General features: G+C 46.0%; 1 protein-coding gene across 1 annotated transcript in view; it reads left to right on the top strand.

Annotated features, from left to right (window-relative positions):
* The window catches only part of rif1 (replication timing regulatory factor 1), a 100,103-nt gene that overhangs the window by 58,494 nt on the left and 21,636 nt on the right, over nt 1–19,973 (top strand). Inside the window, exons 20-22 of the mRNA XM_070875320.1 lie at nt 4,665–4,814; nt 7,845–7,944; nt 17,753–18,032. Of these exons, the coding sequence (XP_070731421.1) occupies nt 4,665–4,814; nt 7,845–7,944; nt 17,753–18,032 (530 nt within the window). The remainder of the gene's footprint in view (nt 1–4,664; nt 4,815–7,844; nt 7,945–17,752; nt 18,033–19,973) is intronic.

Here is a 19,973-nt window from a genome sequence, read left to right as displayed (position 1 = left end):
ACAGTCAAACATCCAAGTCACGATCAAAATAAAAGTTCATAAATTCAGTGTGTGTGTGCACCATTTTGAGTAGTTCTGTATGAATGCAAAGGCCATTTGGCCTGTTAAGCCCGCTCCATTCCACAAATTATTATTCTATCTTCGACTTTCTTCCAACTCACCTGTTGATCAAGTTCCTTCCCCTAGATTTCCTTGGCAAAAAAAAAATTCCAGCAGTGCTATTTTTAACCCCAAGCTGACCCCCTTCCCTTTCTCGACACATCAATCCAGCTCCCCATTTAAAGGTGTCAGCTGACTTAACTACCTTTTCTGTGAAAAGTCAATTGCACATGTCCCACTACATTGTGAGCGGGTAGCATAGGAGTAGGTCATCCAGCCCCTCTAGCCTGCTCTGGACAAGGAGAACATTTTTTTTCTAATCTCTAACCCCTCTCCATTTTTTTTTGTATTTGTGTCCTCTGGTCCTGTGCTGATTGTCCACATTAAATAGCTTGCTCACTTCAACTGTATCTGAAACTTTCATTATTTTAAAGACCAGGACTCCCCTTCCAACATTGTAGCTTAATGCTGGTGGGGGAGGAACTGAAGATATTGGTTATGGACATTGTGGGGGGTGGGGGCGAAATTGTGGTCAGTTAGCGGGGGGGGGAGGAGGGGTTTGGGGGCCAACAGTGTTCATTAGTGGAGGGGTGACAGAAAGAGGTATTTTTTCTGTGGGTCCATTTAACCAGAAATGGTTCATCATCATCATATGCAGTCCCTCTGAATCGAGGAAGACTTGCTTCCACTCCTGAAGTGACTTCTTTGGTGGCTGAACAATCCAATACGAGAGCCACAGACTCTGTCACAGGTGAGGCAGACAGTCGTTGAGGGAAGGGGTGGGTGGGACTGGTTTGCCACACGCCCCTTCCGCTGCCTGCACTTGACCTGTACGCTCTCTGCGTTGAGACTCAAAGTGCTCAACGCCCTCCCAGATGCACTTTCTCCACTTAGGACAGTCTTTGGCCAGGGACTCCCAGGTATCAGTGGTGATGTCGCACTTTATCAGGGAGGCTTTGAGGGAGTCCTTGTAGCGTTTCCGCTACCCACCTTTGGCTCGTTTGCTGTGAGGGAGTTCCACATAGAGCACTTGCTTTGGGAGTCTCGTGTCTGGCATGTGAACTATGTGGCCTGCCCAGCGAAGCTGACCAAGTGTGGTCAGCTCTTCAATGCGAGGATGTTAGCCTGGACGAGGACACTGATGTTGGTGCGCCTGTACTCCCAGGGGATTTGCAGGATCTTGAGGAGGCATCGTCGTTGGTATATTTCCAGCGACTTGGTGTCTTCTGTACATCGTCCATGCCTCTGAGCCTTACCGGAGAGCGGGTATTACTACAGCCCTGTAGACCATGAGCTTGGTGGTAGATTTGAGGGTCTGGTCTTCGAACACACTTTTCCTCAGACGCACTGGGGACTGTTGAATCTCCACATCAATGTCTGCTTTTGTTGACGAGAGTCTCCTGAGGTATGGGGAATAGTCCACATTGTCGAGGGCTGCATCATGGATCTTGATGACTGGGGGGGCAGTGCTGTGCAGCGAGGACAGGCTGGTGGAGGACCTTTTGTCTTACGGATGTTTAGCGTAAGGCCCATGCTTTCAGTTGCTTCAGTAAATACATCGACTATGTCCTGGAGTTCAGCCTCAGAATGTGCGCAGACGCAGGCGTCGTCCGCGTACTGTAGCTCAACGACACAGGTTGGGGTGATCTTGGACATGGCCTGCAGGCAGCGTAGGTTAAACAGCTTCCCACTGGTTCTGTAGTTTTGTTCCATTCCAGCGGGGAGCTTATTGACTGAGGTAGAGAAAGATTGAGAAGAGGGTTGGAGCGATGACGCAGTCCTGTTTGACCCCGGTCCGGATGTGGATTGGGTCTATGATGGATCCGTTGGTAAGGATCATGGCCTGCATGTTGTCGTGGAGCAGGCGAAGGATGTTAGCAAACCTTTGGGGGCGTCCGAACCGGAGGAGGACGCTCCATAGACCCTCGCAGTTGACAGTGTCAAAGGCCTTTGTAAGGTCAAAGAAGGCCATGTATAAGGGCTGGCTCTGCTCTCTGCATTTTTCCTGCGGCTGTCGAGCTGCAAAGATCATGTCCGTTGTGCCCTGTAGGGGACGAAAACCGCAATGTAACTCCGGGAGGAACTCCTCGGCCGCAGGGAGAAGACAGTTGAGGAGAACTCTAGCGACAACTTTCCCAGTGGCTGATAGCGAGATTCTCCTGTAGTTGCCGCAGTCGGAGTTGTCCCCTTTTTTTAAAGATGGTCACGATCATTGCATCTCTGAGATCTCCCAGCATGCTCTCCTCCCTCCAGATGAGAGAGATGTCATGTATCAGCGCCTCTCCACCATACTTTAGCACCTCAGCAAGGATTCCATCCGCTCCCGTAGCCTTGTTGTAGAGCTGTTTTATGGCTTTTCCTACCTCGTGCAACGTTGGGATTTCACTGAGTTAGTGGCGGGTCGCATGCTGCGGGATGGAGTCATGAACACTCAAGTCAAAGGCAGAGTCTTGATTGAGAAGATCTTTGAAGTGCTCCATCCAGCGGGCCCTGACAGCCTCTGTGTCCTTGATGAGTGTTTCCGCGTTCTTGGCCAGCAGTGGGATGGGGCCTTGGGAGTTTGGACCGTAGGTGGCCTTGTCTGCGATGAGGAATCCTCTCATATCGTGGCTGTCGGCCAGTTGTTGTATCTCCTGTGCTTTCTCCATCCACCACCTGTTCTTTAGGTCCCAGATTTTTTGTTGGACCTCAGCCTTGAGCCGTCTGTAATGTTGCTTTGCTGCTCCCAAATTGGGTTGTTGCTTGAGGCTCTGCGCTTGCGATCTATTAGTTCTTGGATCTCCTGATCATTTTTATCAATGGTGTTTTCTGGTTGAGTGACCAAGTTTCTCTTCACAGGCACTGGTTATGGAGGCCTGGAGGGCAGACCAAGCGCTGTGGGCTTTCAGCATCTCAGGGTCATCAAGGCACGCCAGGCTAGCTGTGAGGCGCTGGCTGTATAGGGCTCTCTTAGCTGGGTCTCTTAAGTGCCCCGGCATTGACTACTTTTGCGGCACTGCTTCTGCTGTCCCCTCTGCTTTGGGGCTATATTAACATTGATGATGGATCGGATTAGACGGTGGTCCATCCAGCAATCGTCAGCTCCTGTCATGGCACGGGTGATGCACACATCTTTGCGATCCCTGGCTCGGACGATGATGTAGTCGAGCAGGTGCCAGTGTTTGGAGTGAGGATGTTGCCATGGTGTCTTGTATTTGTCCCTCTGGTGGAACAGGGTATTGATGAGTTCATGTTCTAGACATTTTGTCAGGAGTAGGGTACCGCTGGAGTTGGCTTTCCCTACCCCCTCTCTACCAGTCACACCTCCCCAGAGGATTGTCTTTGCCGACCCTGGCGTTGAAGTCACCTAGGAGGATCAATTTGTCGCCCGCGGGGATGCGGGACAGGGATGTTTCGAAGTTGGAATAAAAACCCTCTTTGGTCTCCTCCATTGCATCAAGTGTTGGGGCATACGCACTGATGACTGTGGCCATTGGTTCCGGGATAGGATGAGTCGGAGAGTCATGAGGCGTTCGTTAACCCTGCAGGGGGAGTCTTTAAGGCGGTTGACCAGCTCATTTGTGATGGCGAAGCCGACTCCGTGAAGGCGGCATTCTTTCTCTGGTTTTCCTTTCCAGAAAAAGGTGTAACCTCCACCTTGTTCCTTGAGCTGGCTTTCCCCTGCCCGCCAGGTCTCGCTTAGGGCGGCGATGTCGATGTCAAAGTGTCTAAGTTCCGGGCAACTAAAGCAGTGTGGCATTCCGGCCTGTCACTGTTGGAGTTGTCCATGAGGTCCTGATGTTCCAGGTCCCAAACTTCATGTTAACGAAGTGGAAGATGCCTGTGCGTGAGTTCTTTTAACGTGGGGTGGCCACTGCACACCGGCAACCACAGGGGCTTAGCTGAGCACGGTCTTGGTCTGGTAACGAGGGGGCCCAAGACGACTGGAGACCAGGCACTGCTGTATGAGCCTAATTTCCTACAGCGAGATGTTGGCCTCAAGCTCAGCGCTGAGTAGCGTCCTTGATGGTAGGTGGCCCGAGGCTTGGTTGGGGGCAGGCATTAGGAAGGGTCAGATGTCCGCTGGAGTTCCGAGGGATGTTTTAAAAGTTTCTTCCAAAGTTATTTAAAAGTTTCTCCAGCGGTTTCAAAAGAGAAATTCTCCAAGTTGTTTAAAAGTTTAAAAGTTTTCCCAAATTGTTTAAAAAGTTTCTCAAGTTGATTAAAAGTATAAAAGTAGATTAAGAGTTAATTAAAAGTTGAATCAAAGTCTAAAATGTAAGTCAGTAGTAGGTTGCGGCCCTAGGGCAGGTACAGCCCGTCGTTGGGCCGGATCAGCTGGCTGGCTGAAGAGACCCGGGGTGCGAGGCTGGGATTCTTTCTGTGGGTCCATTTAACCAGAAATGGTTACAACTATAGTTAACCTGTAGAATTGGCCAGTTTTGTAAATAGCAGAGATGGGCATTGACTTTGTTTAATGGTTAATAGCAGTTTATGAAGAATGTCATGGATGAAGTGTATATTGAATGGATGCACATTTTTGTCGTCAGAAGATGAAAAATGAATCTCTCTTTTCCACCCTTCAGCCTACAATGAAGTCACTGCTGAAGACATGGGCTGAGTTGTATAAAACATTTGCACGTTGCGCAGCTCTGGTGGCAACAGCAGAAGCCAATGTATGCTGTGAGGAACTAAGTGCCAAAATCTTACCAACATTGGATGATGCTACCTTATCTGTAAGTGGCTGTGTTTGCACAGGCAGTTGGATGGAACTAATTTGCCATTGTCCAATATTTAGAGTGCTTTAGATATACTTGAGAACATAAGAAATAGGAGCAGCAGTTGGCCTTCCGGTCCCTCGAGCCTGTTCCGCCATTCAACAACATCATGGCTGATCATTGGCCTCAACTCTACATTCTCGCCCGATCTCCATATCCCTTGATTCCCCTAGAGTCCAAAAATCTATCTCTCTCAGCCTTGAATATACTCAGACTCAGTATCCACATCCCTCTGTGGCAGAGCGTTCCAAAGATTCATAACCCACTGAAGAAATTCCTCATGGTCTTAAATGGCCTGCCCCTTATCCTGAGACTAGCTCCAGACACTCCAGCCAGGGGAAACAACCTCTCGGCATCTACCCTGTCAATCCCTTTCAGAATCTAGTATGTTTCAATGAGATCACCTCATTCTTCTAAACTCCAGAGTATAGGCCCATTCTATACAATCTCTCAGGACAGCCCTGTCATCATAGAGTCATAGAAATGTAATGCACGGAAGGAGGCCATTTCAGCCCATCGTGTCCGCGCCGGCCGACCAAGAGCTATCCAGCCTAATCCCACTTTCCAGCTCTTGGTCCGTAGTCCTGTAGGTTACGGCACTCTTAAGTTCACACCCAAGTATTTTTTAAATGTGGTGAGGGTTTCTGCCTCTGCCGCCCTTTCAGGCAGTGAGTTCCAGACGCCCACCACCCTTTGGGTGAAGAAATTTCCCCTCCTATCTACTCGAAACCTCCCCCCAGTTACTTTAAATCCATATCCCCTCTGCTAAGGGAAACTGGTCCTTCCTATCCACTCTATCCAGGCCCCTCATAATTTTATACACCTCAATCAGGTCACCCCTCAGCCTCTTCTGTTCCAAAGAAAACAGACCCAGCATCTCCAATCTTTCCTCCTAGCCAACATTTTTCAGTCCAGGCAACATTCATGTAAATCTCCTCTGCACCCTTTCCAGTGCAATCACATCTTTCCTGTCATGTGGTGACCAGAACTGCACACAGTACTCCAGCTGTGGCCTAACCAGTGTTTTATACAGTTCAAGCAAAACCTCCTTGCTCTTGTATTCCATGCCTCGACTTAGAAAGGCAAGTATTCCATATGCCTTCTTAACCACCTTATCTACCTAGCCTGCTACCTTCAGGGATCTAGGGACCTGCACTGCACTTTTCAGTGATGTTCCATTTAATGTGTATTCCCTTGCCTTGTTAGACCTCCCCAGGTGCATTACCTCACACTTATCCAGATTGAATTCCATTTACCACTGTTCTGCTCATCTGACCAGTACATTGATATCTTCTTGCAGTCCACAGCTTTCTTCTTCATTATCAACCACACAGCCTATTTTATTGTCATCTACAAACTTCTTAATCATACCCCCAACAGTTAAGTCCAAGTCTTGATATATACCACAAAAAGCAAGGGACCCAGCACCGAACCCTGCAAAACTCCACTGGATACAGCCTTCCAGTCACACAGTCACCCCTCAACCATTATCCTTTGCTTCCTGCCTCCAAGCCAATTTTGGATCCAGCTTGCCACTTTGCCCTGGATCCTATGGGCTATTACTTTCGTGACCAGTCTGCCATGTGGGACCTTATCAAAAGTTTTGCCAAAATCCATATACACTATATCATACACACTGCCCTCATCGACCCTCCTGGTTACCGCCTCTCAAAATTCAGTCAAGTTGGTCAGACATGACCTCCCCTTGAAAATCCATGCTGACTATCCTTGATTAATCCATGTCTTTCCAAATGAAGATTTATCCTGTCCCTCAGGATTTTTTCCAATAATTTCCCCACTGCTGAGGTTAGGCTGACTGGCCTGTAATTACTCGATCTATCCCTTTCTCCCTATTTAAACAAAGGTACAACATTGGCAGTCCTCCAATCCTCTGGCACCACACCTGTAGCCAGGGAGGACTGGAAAATGGTCAGAGCTTCTGCTATTTCCTCTTGTTTCTCTTAACGGCCTGGGATACATTTCATCTGGCCCTGGGGATTTATCCACTTTCAAAGCTGCGAAGCCCCTTAATGCATTTCTATGGTTTGGAACCAGAATCTGGGAAAGAACAGCTTTAGCAAGAGGCTCCCAGTTTTGAATCCTAGCCTGTGTTGATTTATCCATTCCCAAGCTACCTGTAACTGCTAGTTTGAAGACGTGAAACCCAAGAACAAGGAACACCAGTCACACCTTCAGAACAGAACAAAATTGTTTGGAAAAAGTTAGAGGGGGACAAAGAGTGGCTGCTTGGGATAACAGAATAATTAAAGTAATTAAAAAATGTTGAGTATTAAATTGTATGTCTTTTTCAGAGAATTTAGGATTATTGGGTCATTTGCTTTAATTATCCACTGACTGTAACTGGGGGAATAAGCTAGGAAAATAGAGGGAATCTATGAAAGATGTACTATCTGTTCCATCACTGGAACAATAAGTGACAAAAACAGAGAATTGAACTAGACAGAGTGCAAATTGGAGGAAGTCACACTTTAATTATATATTGTTTCGGTCCAGACCACAGCTTGAGTGATCTGTCAACAAGACTCAAGGGAAACCCATTCAAGGCAGTAAAGAGAAGAATCTCTAACCTAATCCCTAACGTTCGAAGACTGAGTTATAAGGGAAGACTGGAAAAGCTTGTTCTTTTCAGCCTTAAAAGAAACTAACTGAAGTAACTTTTTTATAGAGGTATATAAAATAGATAAATATATCTAGATTACGACTTCAAACTAAACTATGACCTACCAATACAATTTAGAGAGTTCTTGAGTAATCAGCTCATAAGGTGCATTGCAGGTTAAGTAGTGAAGGTGAAAACTCTAGATGGCATGGTGGGAGACTATGGTCTTTCTGGATGGATGAGCTAAAGTGGGTGAAAGCCTTTCTAGTCTGCCAATCCTGTAATGTTGCTGCTCTACACACAGACTTCACAGCTGAGTAAAGGAATATTTTTATTTATTGTTTCCTGTTCTCTCTCTCTCTCTCCAGAACTTATCCACATTGGATGCCTTTGTTCATATCCTGAATGTGATTGTCGAGTGTGTTGACTTTTCTCTCTTCTCAACTATGTTTCAACAAAAAACAAAAAGTAAGTACTACCTTCCTCTGCCCCCGCTTCACTGCAATATGTATTGTAAGTTGAGAGAATTGTGGTAGAGTAGCTTTGTGGTTTAGATTTTACTTGCTACACCGGTTTTACCACATTCACTTTATTTGTAGCTCCTATGAGCTAATAAAATATTTTACTTGCCCATCTCCAAATATAACGAATTAGAAGAGGCAACGAATCAGCGCAATTTTTTCTGAAAAAGAGGTCATGTCATCGAGATTCTTTCTAACAAATGGTTACAAAGAATTCTGACGAAGCAGTCTTGTTTTCTGAAATAAAAACAGAAAATGCTGGAAATACTCAGGTCGAGCAGCATATGTGGTGAGGGAAACAGTTAACGTTTCAGGTTGATGACTTTTGTCAGAACTGGAAAATGTCAGATGCAACAGGTTTTAAGCAAGTATAGAGCCAGAGAAAGGAGATGGAAAGGAAAGGCCTGTAATGGGATGCAAGGCAAGAGAGATTAAATGACAAAGGGGATGATGGTGCGAGGCGAAAGGAGATGGTAATGGGACAAGTAAAGAAACAAAAGATGGGTCCAGAAGAGGTTATGATCTGAAATTGCTGAACTCAATGTTGAGTCCGAAGGCTGTAAAGTGCCTAATAGAAAGATGAGGTGCTGTTCTTCTAGACTGCATCGAGATTTATTGGAGCAGTGTCGGAGGACGAGAACAGTGGTCAGAGTGCAAGTGGTCCGGAGAATTAAAATGACCCCGGCAGCTCGGGGTCGCACTTGAGGACTGATTGGAGGTGTTGAGCAAAGTGGTCACCCAATCTGCGTTTGGTCTCTCCCAATGTAGAGGAAACCGCATCGTGAGCTGTGAATACAGTACATAAATTGAAAAGTACAAGTAAATCGCTGTTTCACCTTGTTTTCTGTCCATTTTACTAAACAGATAAATTATTAGAAATTGTTATGAAATCTGAAGTGATTTTTCCATTGACTGCTTGCTTCCTCCGCTGTATTAAACTCATTGCACAATGGCCCAGAATTTACAGTTGTAATGACGGCAAAACTGTCGGCAGTCGCCGTCATTACTGTTTAAGACTCTGCAACATCTGCCGTTCACGTGCAATTAAACGAGGTCCGGAAGTTGCTGTCAGAGATGCTCTGCTCCACAGGGTGCACTGTTGCACTCTTCGCAGATGCAATCAATACAGGATCACTGATTTGACATGAACTTCAACTTTTTATGTACTAATCTCACTGTAAAAAAAAAAACAATGTTGAGCCTTGTTAAATCAGGAGTAACAGGTTTTTAACAGCGTAGCAAGTCATAATTACTGCTGAACAACCTCTGGCCCTGAAAAACACATTTTACAAGTGGGGAGTCTTATTTCCTTGGAAGAACATTTAATAATTGCATGATTTTGTAAAATTAAATTTTTTTTTTTTAAGTATGATATTTCTGTTTCTTCCTTAATCCCATGTCTATGTCCAAATTTTTATTTTGCTTTCTGTACAATGATTAAAATGTGAATTAAGTTCCACGCTTTTTTACTTCCTGCTTCGCTGTCTGAGAATTCATCAGTCTCATTGGCTGATCAGCCTGCCTGCTGCCTGCCCTGTTGCTTGATCAATAGATCCCCTATAAATGGTGGCAAATTCAAATTGACATTGGAATAGAGGAAATCTACACTCTAAAGCCCGCTAAATTTTTGTGGGCAGCTTTTTATCAAGGTCAGCAGCGAGTGCTGTCCCTTCGACACTGACCGCAAAATCCAGGCTAATAATTAACAGCCGAGCAGCGTAATTTTAATAAAGTACTCAATTTGACACACTACTGCAGTGGATTAGCGTGTTGTCTTTTGACCCTGGCTGTTGGTTTGAATCCAGATGAAACATGGTGTTTAGGCAGTCTCATCCCAGGTCCTAGCTGGCATAAGTTCAGAGTACAAAGCTGCCACTAACTGGATACAGAATTCACAAGGTGCATTACTGATGTTTTTCTAAAGTTGGGGTTATTGGGAAAAGTATAGGGCAGTTTATTATTTAGCTGTTCATGCAAGAAGTCTAGGGAATAAGACACATAAGCTGAGGGCACAGTTAGACACGGAGTATGATATTACAGCTATTACTGAGACATGGCTGAAAGAAGGGCAGGAATAGCAGCTCAATATTCCTGGTTACAGGGTTTTCAGACAAGATGGCAGGAGGTTGGCGGGGGGTGGGTGTTGCAGTATTTATTAAAAACAATTACAGCTGTGAGGAGGGATAATATGTTGGAAGGATCATCAAATGATCATCATATGGGTTAAACTGAAGAACAGAAAAGAGGCAATCACACTGCTGGGAGTGTACTTATAGACCCCCAAACAGTCAGAGGAAGATAGAAGAGCAAATTTCTGCAAAGTGCAAAGACAATAGGGTAGTAATAGGGGGTTTCAACTATCCTAATATTAACTGATAGAATTAGTGTGAAAGGTATAGAGGGAACAGAATTCTTAAAATGCATTCAGGAAAACTTTTTTTAGCCAGTACATAGCAAGCCCAACAAGGGAGGGTGCGGTTCCATACTTAGTTTTGGGGAATGAAGCTGGGGAGGTGGAGGGGGGGGCATCAGTGGGAGAGCACTTTGGTGGCAGTGATCATAATTCAGTTAGATTTATGGTAGTTATGGAAAAGGACGAAGACAAACCAGGGATAAAAGTTCTCAATTGGAGAAAAACCAATTTTACTAGCTGAGATTTGATTTAGCCAAAGTGGACTGGAAACAACTGCTTGAATCAGTGTCGGAGCAGTGGGAGGCATTCAAGGAGGAGATAGTGAGGGTTATCCTTAGCGATACCCTTATCCAGCTGGAGGTGCAGACCGCCTTCCAAGAATTCCCAGCAGGGACACCGGGAGAGCAGGAGCTCCAGCCGGGGCGGGGTGGGTGGGGGCACCGAGATAGGAGGATCTCCAGCCCAGCGGAGCTTCAGGGACACCGAGATAGGAGGGACTCCAGCCCAGCGGAGCTCCAGGGACACCAGCCGCGCCCAGACCACCGACACACGCACCTTCAGGCCGGCTCGCCTTCCACTTTCAGCGCGATATCGCCTGGAGGCACGGCCCAACCTCAGCAGCTGAGCCGGAGACTGGCCAGTTTTAAACTTACATTTTAGAGACTCAACCGAAATACTTTTAAGCATTTATTATTAATCTACATCTTTGACTTTTAACAACTCTTAGAAACTCTTGACATAATTGAGAACCTTTATCAACTTTTAATCTTTTAAAATAACTTTGGAAGTCACCTTCCTAATGCCTATCCCCCCAACCTAGCCTCGGGCCATCCACCATCAATGGCGCTACTTGGCGCCGAGCTTGCGGTCAACACTTCGCCGTAGGCAATTAGGCTTATCGAGCTGTGCCTGTTCTCCAGTTGTCTTGGACCCCCTTGCCACTGGATCTTGTTCCGCTAAGCCCATGTGGTTGCTGATGTGCAGCGGCCACCCCACGTTAAAAGAACTTGCGGACAGGCATCTTCCACTCCGTCAGTATGAAGTTCGGGACCTGGAACGTCAGGACCCTCATGGACAATCCCAACAGGAACAGGCCAGAACGCCGCACCGCCATAGTTGCCTGGGAACTCTGACATTTTGACATTGACATCGCCGCCCTAAGCGTGACCCGGCGGGCAGGGGAAGGCCAGTTGAAGGAACATGTTGGAGGTTACACCTTCTTCTGGAAAGGGAAACCAGAGGCAGAACGCCGCCTGCATGGAGTCTGCTTTGCCGTCAAGAATGAACTGGTCGACCGCCTCAAGGACTCCCCCTGTGGGGTCAACGAACGCTTCATGACTCTCCGACGCACCCTATCTCGGAACCAATGTGCCACAGTCATCAGTGCGTACGGCCCCACACTCGATGCAACGGATGAGGCTAAAGAGGTTTTTCATTCCAACCTCAAGACATCTTTGTCCCGTGTCCCCACAAGTGACAAATTGATCCTCCTGGGTGATTTTAATGCCAGGGTTGGCAAAGACACAGCCCTCTGGAAAGTCAATTCCCATCCCCTCTGCCAATCACACCTCCCCTACTCCTGACAAAATGTCTAGAACATGAACTCCTCATTACCAACACCCTGTTCCGCCAGAGGGACAAATACAAGGCATCGTGGCAACACCCTCGCTCCAAACACTGGCACCTGCTTGACTATGTCGTCGTCCGAGCCAGGGATCGCAAGGATGTGCGCATCACCTGCGCTATGACAGGAGCTGACGACTGCTGGACGGACCACCGCCTAATCTGATCCATCATCATTAACATTGCCCCAAAGCAGAGGGGACAGCAGAAGCAGTGCCGCAAAAAAGTTGATGCCGGGGCACTTAGAGACCCAGCTAAGAGAGCCCTATACAGCCAGCGCCCCAATCTGGCATGCCTTAATGACCCTGAGATGCTGAATCCCCATAGCGCTTGATCTGTCCTCCAGACCTCTATAACCAGTGCCTGTGAAAAGACACTTGGTCACTCAACCAGAAAACATCAGGACTGGTTTGATGAAAATGATCAGGAGATCGAAGAACTAATAGATCGCAAGCACAAAGCATTTCTGAGCCTCCAGCAACAGCCTAACACCCTTACCGACGGCTCAAGGCTCGGGTCCAACAAAAAACTCGGGACCTAAAGAACAGGTGGTGGATGGAGAAAGTACAGGAGATACAACAACTGGCTGACAGCCACGATATGCGAGGATTCTTCACTGCAGTCAAGGCCACCTACGGTCCAAACTCCCAAGGCCCTACCCCACTTCTGGCCAAGAACGGGGAAACACTCATCAAGGACACAGAGGCTGTCGGTCCGATGGAAGGAGCATTTTGAAGATCTCCTCAATCAAGACTCTGCCTTTGACTCGCGTGTTCTCGATTCCATCCCGCAGCATGCCACCAACTCAGTGAAACGTTGCACGAGGTTGGCAAAGCAATAAAACAGCTTAAGAATAACAAGGCTACGGGTACGGATGGAATCCCTGCTGAGGCACTAAAATATGGCGGAGAGGCGCTGTTGGCGCGGATGCGTGACCTCCTCTCTCTCATCTGGAGGGAGGAGAACATGCCGGGAGATCTGAGATGCAGTGATTGTGACCATTTGTAAAAAGGAGGACAAATCCGACTGCGGCAACTACAGGGGAATCTCCCTGCTTTCAGCCACTGGGAAAGTTGTCGCTCGAGTTCTCAATCGTCTTCTCCCTGTGGCCGAGGAGCTCCTCCCGGAATCACACTGCAGATTTTGTCTCCGGGGCACAACAGACATGATCTTTGCAGCGTGACTGTTGCAGGGAAAATGCAAGGAGCAGCGCCAGCCCTTATACATGGCCTTTTTCGATCTTACAAAGGCCTTTGACACTGTCAACCATGAGGGTCTATGGAGCGCCTCCTCCGTTTCGGATGCCCCCAAAAGTTTGTCGACATCCTTCGCCTGCTTCACGATGACATGCGGGCCGTGATCCTTGCCAACGGATCCATTACAGACTCCATCCACATCCGGACCGGGGTCAAACAGGGCTGTGTTATCGCTCCAACCCTCTTAATCTTCCTAGCCACCATGTTCCACCTCGTAATCATCAAGCTCCCCGCTGAGTGGAATTAAATTATAGAACCAGTGGGAAGCTGTTTAACCTACGCCGTCTCCAGGTCAAGTCACCCCAATCTCTGTCATTGAGCTGCAGTATGCAGACGATGCCTGCGTCTGTGCACATTCAGAGGCTGAACTCCAAGATATAGTCAATGTATTCACTGAGGCATATGAAAGCATGGGCCTTAAGCTTAAGACAAAGGTCCTTCACCAGCCTGTCATCGCCGCACAGCACTGCCCTCCAATCATCAAGATCCACGGCGCGGCCCTGGACAATATAGACCATATCTCAGGAGCCTCCTATCAACAAAGGCAGACATTGATGTGGAGATTCAGCATCGTCTCCAGTGCGCCAGCGCAGCCTTCGGCCGCCTGCGGAAAAGAGTGTTTGAAGACCAGGCCCTCAAATCTACCACCAAACTCGTGGCCTACAGGACTGTAGCAATACCCACCCTCTTGTATGGGTCTGAGGCTTAGACAATGTAAAGAAGACACCTCAAATCGCTGGAGATACATTACCAACTATATCTCCAAGATCCTGCAGATCTCCTGGGAGGACAGGCCTCAACCAGGCTAACATCCCCAGTATTGAAGCACTGACCACACTCTATATCAACTTCGCTGGGCAGGCCACATAGTACGCATGCCAGATACGAGACTCCCGAAGTAAATGTTTTGTGCGGAGCTCCTTCATGGTAAACGAGTCAAAGGAGGACGCGTATGGAACGGCTCCTTCATGCAAATGTTATAAGGACACCCTCAAAGCCTCCCTGGTAAAGTGCGACATCACCACTGACACCTGGGAGACCCTGGCCGCAGACCGCCTGAGGTGGAGAAGGTCCATCCGGGAGGGCGTTGAGCTCTTTGAGGCTCGACGCAAGGAGCATGAAGAGGTCAGGCGCGTGCGGCAAACCAGCCCTACCGACCCCTTCCCCCGACGAATGCCTGTCCCACCTGTGAACAGGGTCTGTGGCTCTCGTATCGGACTGTTCAGCCATCAAAGAACTCACTTTGGGAGTGGAAGCAAGTCCTGCTCAATTCCGAGGGACTGCCTATGATGATGATGATGTGTGAGAGTTCAGAGCAAGTATGTTCCCTTAAAGAAAAAGGGTGGGAATAACACATCTGAAGCTCTCTGGATGTCAAAGGGCATACAGGGCAGGACAGATACCGAGGGCTCAAAACTATAGATACCCCAGAGGAGTATAGAAAGTGCAGGGGTGAAGTTAAAAAAGAAATTTTAGGAAAGCAAAGAAAGGGCATGAAAAAATATTGGCAAGTAAAAGCAAGGAAAACCCAAAGATGTTTTAGATTTGCATTAAGAGCAAGAGGATAACTGAAGAAAGAGTAGTAAATGTATCCTGTGTGTGGAGGTAGAAGACATGGGTATGGTTCTTAATGAATACTTTGCATCTGTTTTCACGAGAGGGACGATGCAGACACTGCAATCGGGGAGGAGTGGTGTGAATTATTAGATGAAATAAACAGTGAGAGGGGAAGTATTAAGGAGTTTAGCAGCTTTGAAAGTGGATAAATCCCCAGCCCCGGATGAAATGTATCCTTGGTTGTTCAGAGAAGCAAAAGATGAAATAGCAGAGGCTTTGACCATCATTTTCCAATCCTCTCTAGCTACAGGTGTGCTGCAGGAGGACTGCTAACTTTGTACCATTGTTTAAAAAGGGTTAAACTGATAATTACAGGCCATTCAGCCTAACCTCGGTGGTGGGAAAATTATTGGAAAAAATTCTGAGGGACAGGATAAATCTTCATTTAGAAAGGCATGGATTAACCAAGGACAGTCAGCATGGATTGGTTATGGGAAGGTTGTGTCTGACTAACTTGAATTTTTTGAAGAGGTAACGAGGAGGGTCAATGAGAGGAGTGCGTTTGACAGGGTGTATATGGATTTTAGCAAGGCTTTTGGTAAAGTCCCACATGGCAGACTGGTCACGAACGTAAAATCCCATGGGATCCGAGGCAAGTGGATCCAAAATTGGCTCAGACAGGAAGCAAAGGGTAATGGTTGATGATGTTTTTGTGACTGGAAGGCTGATTCCAGTGGGGTTCCGCAGGGCTCAGTACTGGGTCCCTTGCTTTTTGTGGCATATATCAATGATTTAAATTTGAATGTAGGGAGTACGATTAAGAAGTTTGTAGATGATGCAATAATTGGCCGTGTGGTTGATGAAGAAAGCTGCAGACTAGGAACGTATCGGTGGACTGGTCAAGTGGGCAGAACGGTGGCAAATGGAATTCAATCCAGAGAAGTGTGAGGTAATGCATTTGGGGAGGGCCAACCAGGCAAGGGAATACACAATAAATGATAGGACACAGAAGGGACCTTGCATGTCCACAGATCCCTGAATGTAGCAGGCTAGGTAGATAAGGTAGTTAAGAAGGCATTCGGGATACTTGCCTTTGTTAGCCAAGGTAAAGAATATAAGAGCAGGGAGGTTATGCTTGAACTGTATAAAACACTAGTTAGGCCACAGCTAGAGTACTGCATGCAGTTCTGGTCACCACATTACAGGAAGGATCTGATTACAGTCGAGCGGGTACAGAGGAGATTTCGAGGATGTTGCCTGGATTGGAGAATTTTAGCTATGAGGAAAGATTGGAGATGCTGGGGTTGTTTTCTTTGGAGCAGAGGAGGCTGAGGGGAGACCTAATTGAAGTGTATAAAATTGAGAGGCCTAGATAGAGTGGCTAGGAAGGACATATTTCTGTTAGAAGGCTCAATAACCAGGGGGCATAGATTTAAAGTAATTGGTAGAGGGTTTAGAGGGGATATGAGGAGAAATGATTTCACTGAGCGTGGTGGGAGTCTGGAACTCACTGCCTGAAAGGGCAGTCGAGACAGAAACGCTCACCACATTTAAAAAGTACTTGGATATGTAACGTACAAGGCTACGGACCAAGAGCTGGAAAGTGGGGATTAGGCTGGATAGCTCAGTCGGCCCGTGCGGACACGATGGGCCCAATGGCCACCTCCTGTGCTGTAAATTTCTGATTCTACAATCCATGTCCTCGATTGACTTGCATTTCCTGGGGTTTGATCACAGATTCACCAAAATATTTTCACAAATCTAACAGGAAATGTTAAATTTGAAAGTCACTTGTGTCCCTTGCATTTCTACTTGCTCCTTGGATTTTCTCAGTGACATGCTAAATGTTATCTTTTTGTTTGTGAGGCAGAACCTTGGCGTTGTATTTGACCCTGAGCTGAGCTTCCGACTCAATATCCTCTCCATCCCCAAGACCACCTACTTCCACCTCCGTAACATTGCCCATCTTCACCCCTGTCTCAGCTCCTCATCTGCTGAAACCCTCTTGCCTTTTGTTAACCTCTAGACTAGACTATTCCAATGCTTTCCTGGCTGGCCCCCACCTTACACCTTCCGTAAATTGCACTCAACCAAAACTTTTTGCTGCCTGTATCCTAACTCGCACCATCACCCCTCTGCTCCCAGTCTGGCAAAGCCTCCATTTTTACAATCCTCATCCTTGTTTTCAAATCCCTCTATTGTCTCACCCCTCCCTATCTCTGTAACCTCTTGCAACCCTCCAGGATCTCTGTGCCACTCACATTCTGGCCTCTTGCACATCTCCAATTTTCTTCACTCCCCTATTGACGGCTATGCCTTAAGCTGCCTAGATTGTAAGCTCTGTATTCCCCTCCCTAAACCTCTACCTCCCCTCCACTAAGATGTTCCTTAGAACCTACCTCTTTGAGCAAGATTTTGGCCACCTGTCAGAATATCTCAAGTGGCTATCAAATTTTGTTTAGTCGGTCCTATGAAGCGCCTTGATGTTTTACTATGTTAAAGGCGGTATATAAATACAAATTGTTGTTGAAACAAGTGCAGATGCCCAGCAGAATGTGAAGTAGCTTCAATTTGAACTCGATCCATACTCCGAATTTAGTCAGTGGGAGTGTGCATTGGCATGATTGTTTGCTATGTCATCCCTCGTCATGTCTTCTGAAAAAATTTGGCAATTGTTCTCATTTTAGCATTAAAATAGGCTCTGTACATACCTGCCATGGTTAGAGCTTGTCCCAACAACAATTATGCTATTCTTTGCTTGGAGTTTTCATAACTGACTGTTTTTACTGTTTCTGGAGCTAAGCCTCCTTGAAAACCCAAAAATGCGATAATGTTGCCTCTAAGGCTTCTGCCACGAGGGAAGAGTTACCATGGATAACTGAGGTTGTTTTTTCCCCCACTTTTAGCACCACACACCCCTACCCAATGGTTAAAGAAAAAACAGGAACCTCTAGGAAATCTAACTTCACTGCTTAAACTTTTAGTGAAAATCACAGATGCTTTTCATGAGCTAAGTTCCAAGGAATCTCAAATTGAAACGCCAACAGCAGGAATGGTGTCCATTGGAGGTGGTATTGTTGGCATTCTGTCCAGTATCTTCACTCACTTGTCTCTGGCTTCAGCAATTCAAGCAGTGTTTACCAACTTGGCAGGCTCCATATCCACCTTCTATGAAAGGACTTCAAAGTATGTATTATCGTTTTGTATATTATAGTTCACAATTAACTGTATCTGTTTTAGTGAGATAATAGATTGTGGCATTGCTCACAGTAAATCTGCCTTGTATCGCTTAATCTGCTACGTATTAATCTGCTGCAGTGCAACTGTGTAATCTTATCTGTTTAATGCCACAAAGTCTTAATTGCTATCAATTAGAGGTTAATTACTCCTTTGTTCAGTTCAGTTAGGTGGTTTTGTGTGTTGGAAAGTTTCTCTAGATTGGCTGTGATCTAGCTTTGTTTGTGATGCCAAGAATCCACACACAGTTGCATGCCTGATACCATAAGTATATAATATATATCGGCTTTTTAAATCTAGTCAGAGAGGCGGAGCTAACCTGGATAATTACGTGTGGTTAATTTTGGAATCTTTAATGAAAGATAAAATGACTAAATATCTAGATGAAGAGAAAATAATTATAAGCAGCCAACAAAGATTTCAGAAAAGTAGGTTGCATTTGGCGAAGTTGATGAGGTGGCCGATATGGTGGATGGGGAAATGCTGTGGATGCGGTGTACATGGACATTAAGAAAGCCTTTGATAAATTACCACACAGGAGACTATTGAAGATTAAAGGCTATGGAATTACAGGGATGGTGGCAAATTGGATTTAAAAACTGATTACCAAGGGAGGAAACAATAAGAGTTAAGGGCAGTGCAGTGGTTGTGTTACTGGACTAATCAGTGGAGTCCAGATTCAAAGACCATACTAAAGAAGCATAGTCACTAATTCTTGAGGCCAAAAGGAAGCTGCAAAAAAATATCGATTAAAATGGGAGAATGAGCAAAGAAGTATCAGATGAAATGTCAGTAATTGTATGGTGGTATAATTTGGAGGAAAACTGGGTGATGTGGAGGAGCAGAAGGATTTCGGTCACGACTGTAAAAGAAACATCTCAAGTAGAGACAATCCTTTTATAAAAAAAAAAAAATTTAAAAGCTAATGGCATACTGGGTTTTATGGTAAGAGGTACAGTATTTAAAAATTGAGCTTCACTGGTGATCTACCACATTTAGAATACTGTGTACAGTTTTGGACTCCACACTGCAGGAAGGAAGTTGAAGCACTGGTATAGCACAGATTCGCTAGGATACTATGTGATGTGAAGAAATACAAATACGAAGACGTGTGGAAAAATTTGGGTGTTTTTATAATGGAGATTATAGATAATTTGACACAGGATGCTGGAAATTGAGAGGCAGAAGAAACCAGCTGTTTCTAGTGATTGAGGGGCCTAGAACAAGGGGCACATATACCAGATTAAAGTTAACAGATTTAGGACAGGGCACAGGAGTAACTTCTTTACGCAGAAGGTTGTGGGGCTGTGGAATGTACCGCTGTGGGGTTGGTGCTTGAAGCAGAGACCATGCCAACGTTTGAGTAAATTAGATAAGTGGATGAAGGAGAAGGGAATAAAAGATGTGGATGATAAACACAGACTGGGCCTAATGGCGTGTTTTCGTGATGTAGTTGGGTAGTGTTACTGGACTAATGATCCGGAGACAGGAGTTCAAATCCCATCACGGCAGCTGGGGAATTTAAGTTCAGTTAATTAAATAAATCTGTAATAAAAAGCTAGTACCCATAATGGTGAACATGAAATTACCGGATTGTCATAAAACCTCATCTGCTTCACTAATGTCTTTTTTAGGCAAGGAAATCTGCCATCCTTTACCGGTCTGGCCGATCGGTGACTTCAGAACCACAACTGCCTTTTGAAATGGTGGTTCACCAACACTTTCTCAAGGTCAATTGGGGATGGGCAATAAATGCTAGCCTTGCCAGTGACATCCACATCCCATGAATGAATTTTCTTTTAAAAGCTGCCATTTTTTGGGAGTTATTTCATACATTTTAAGCGGTTTTGAAACTCAGCTGCTTGTAACTACTGGTATACTCAATTTATT

This window comes from Pristiophorus japonicus, chromosome 3 (assembly GCF_044704955.1).
Source record: "Pristiophorus japonicus isolate sPriJap1 chromosome 3, sPriJap1.hap1, whole genome shotgun sequence".
NCBI lineage: Eukaryota > Metazoa > Chordata > Chondrichthyes > Pristiophoridae > Pristiophorus > Pristiophorus japonicus.
This window is presented reverse-complemented; position numbering and strand designations above follow the sequence as displayed.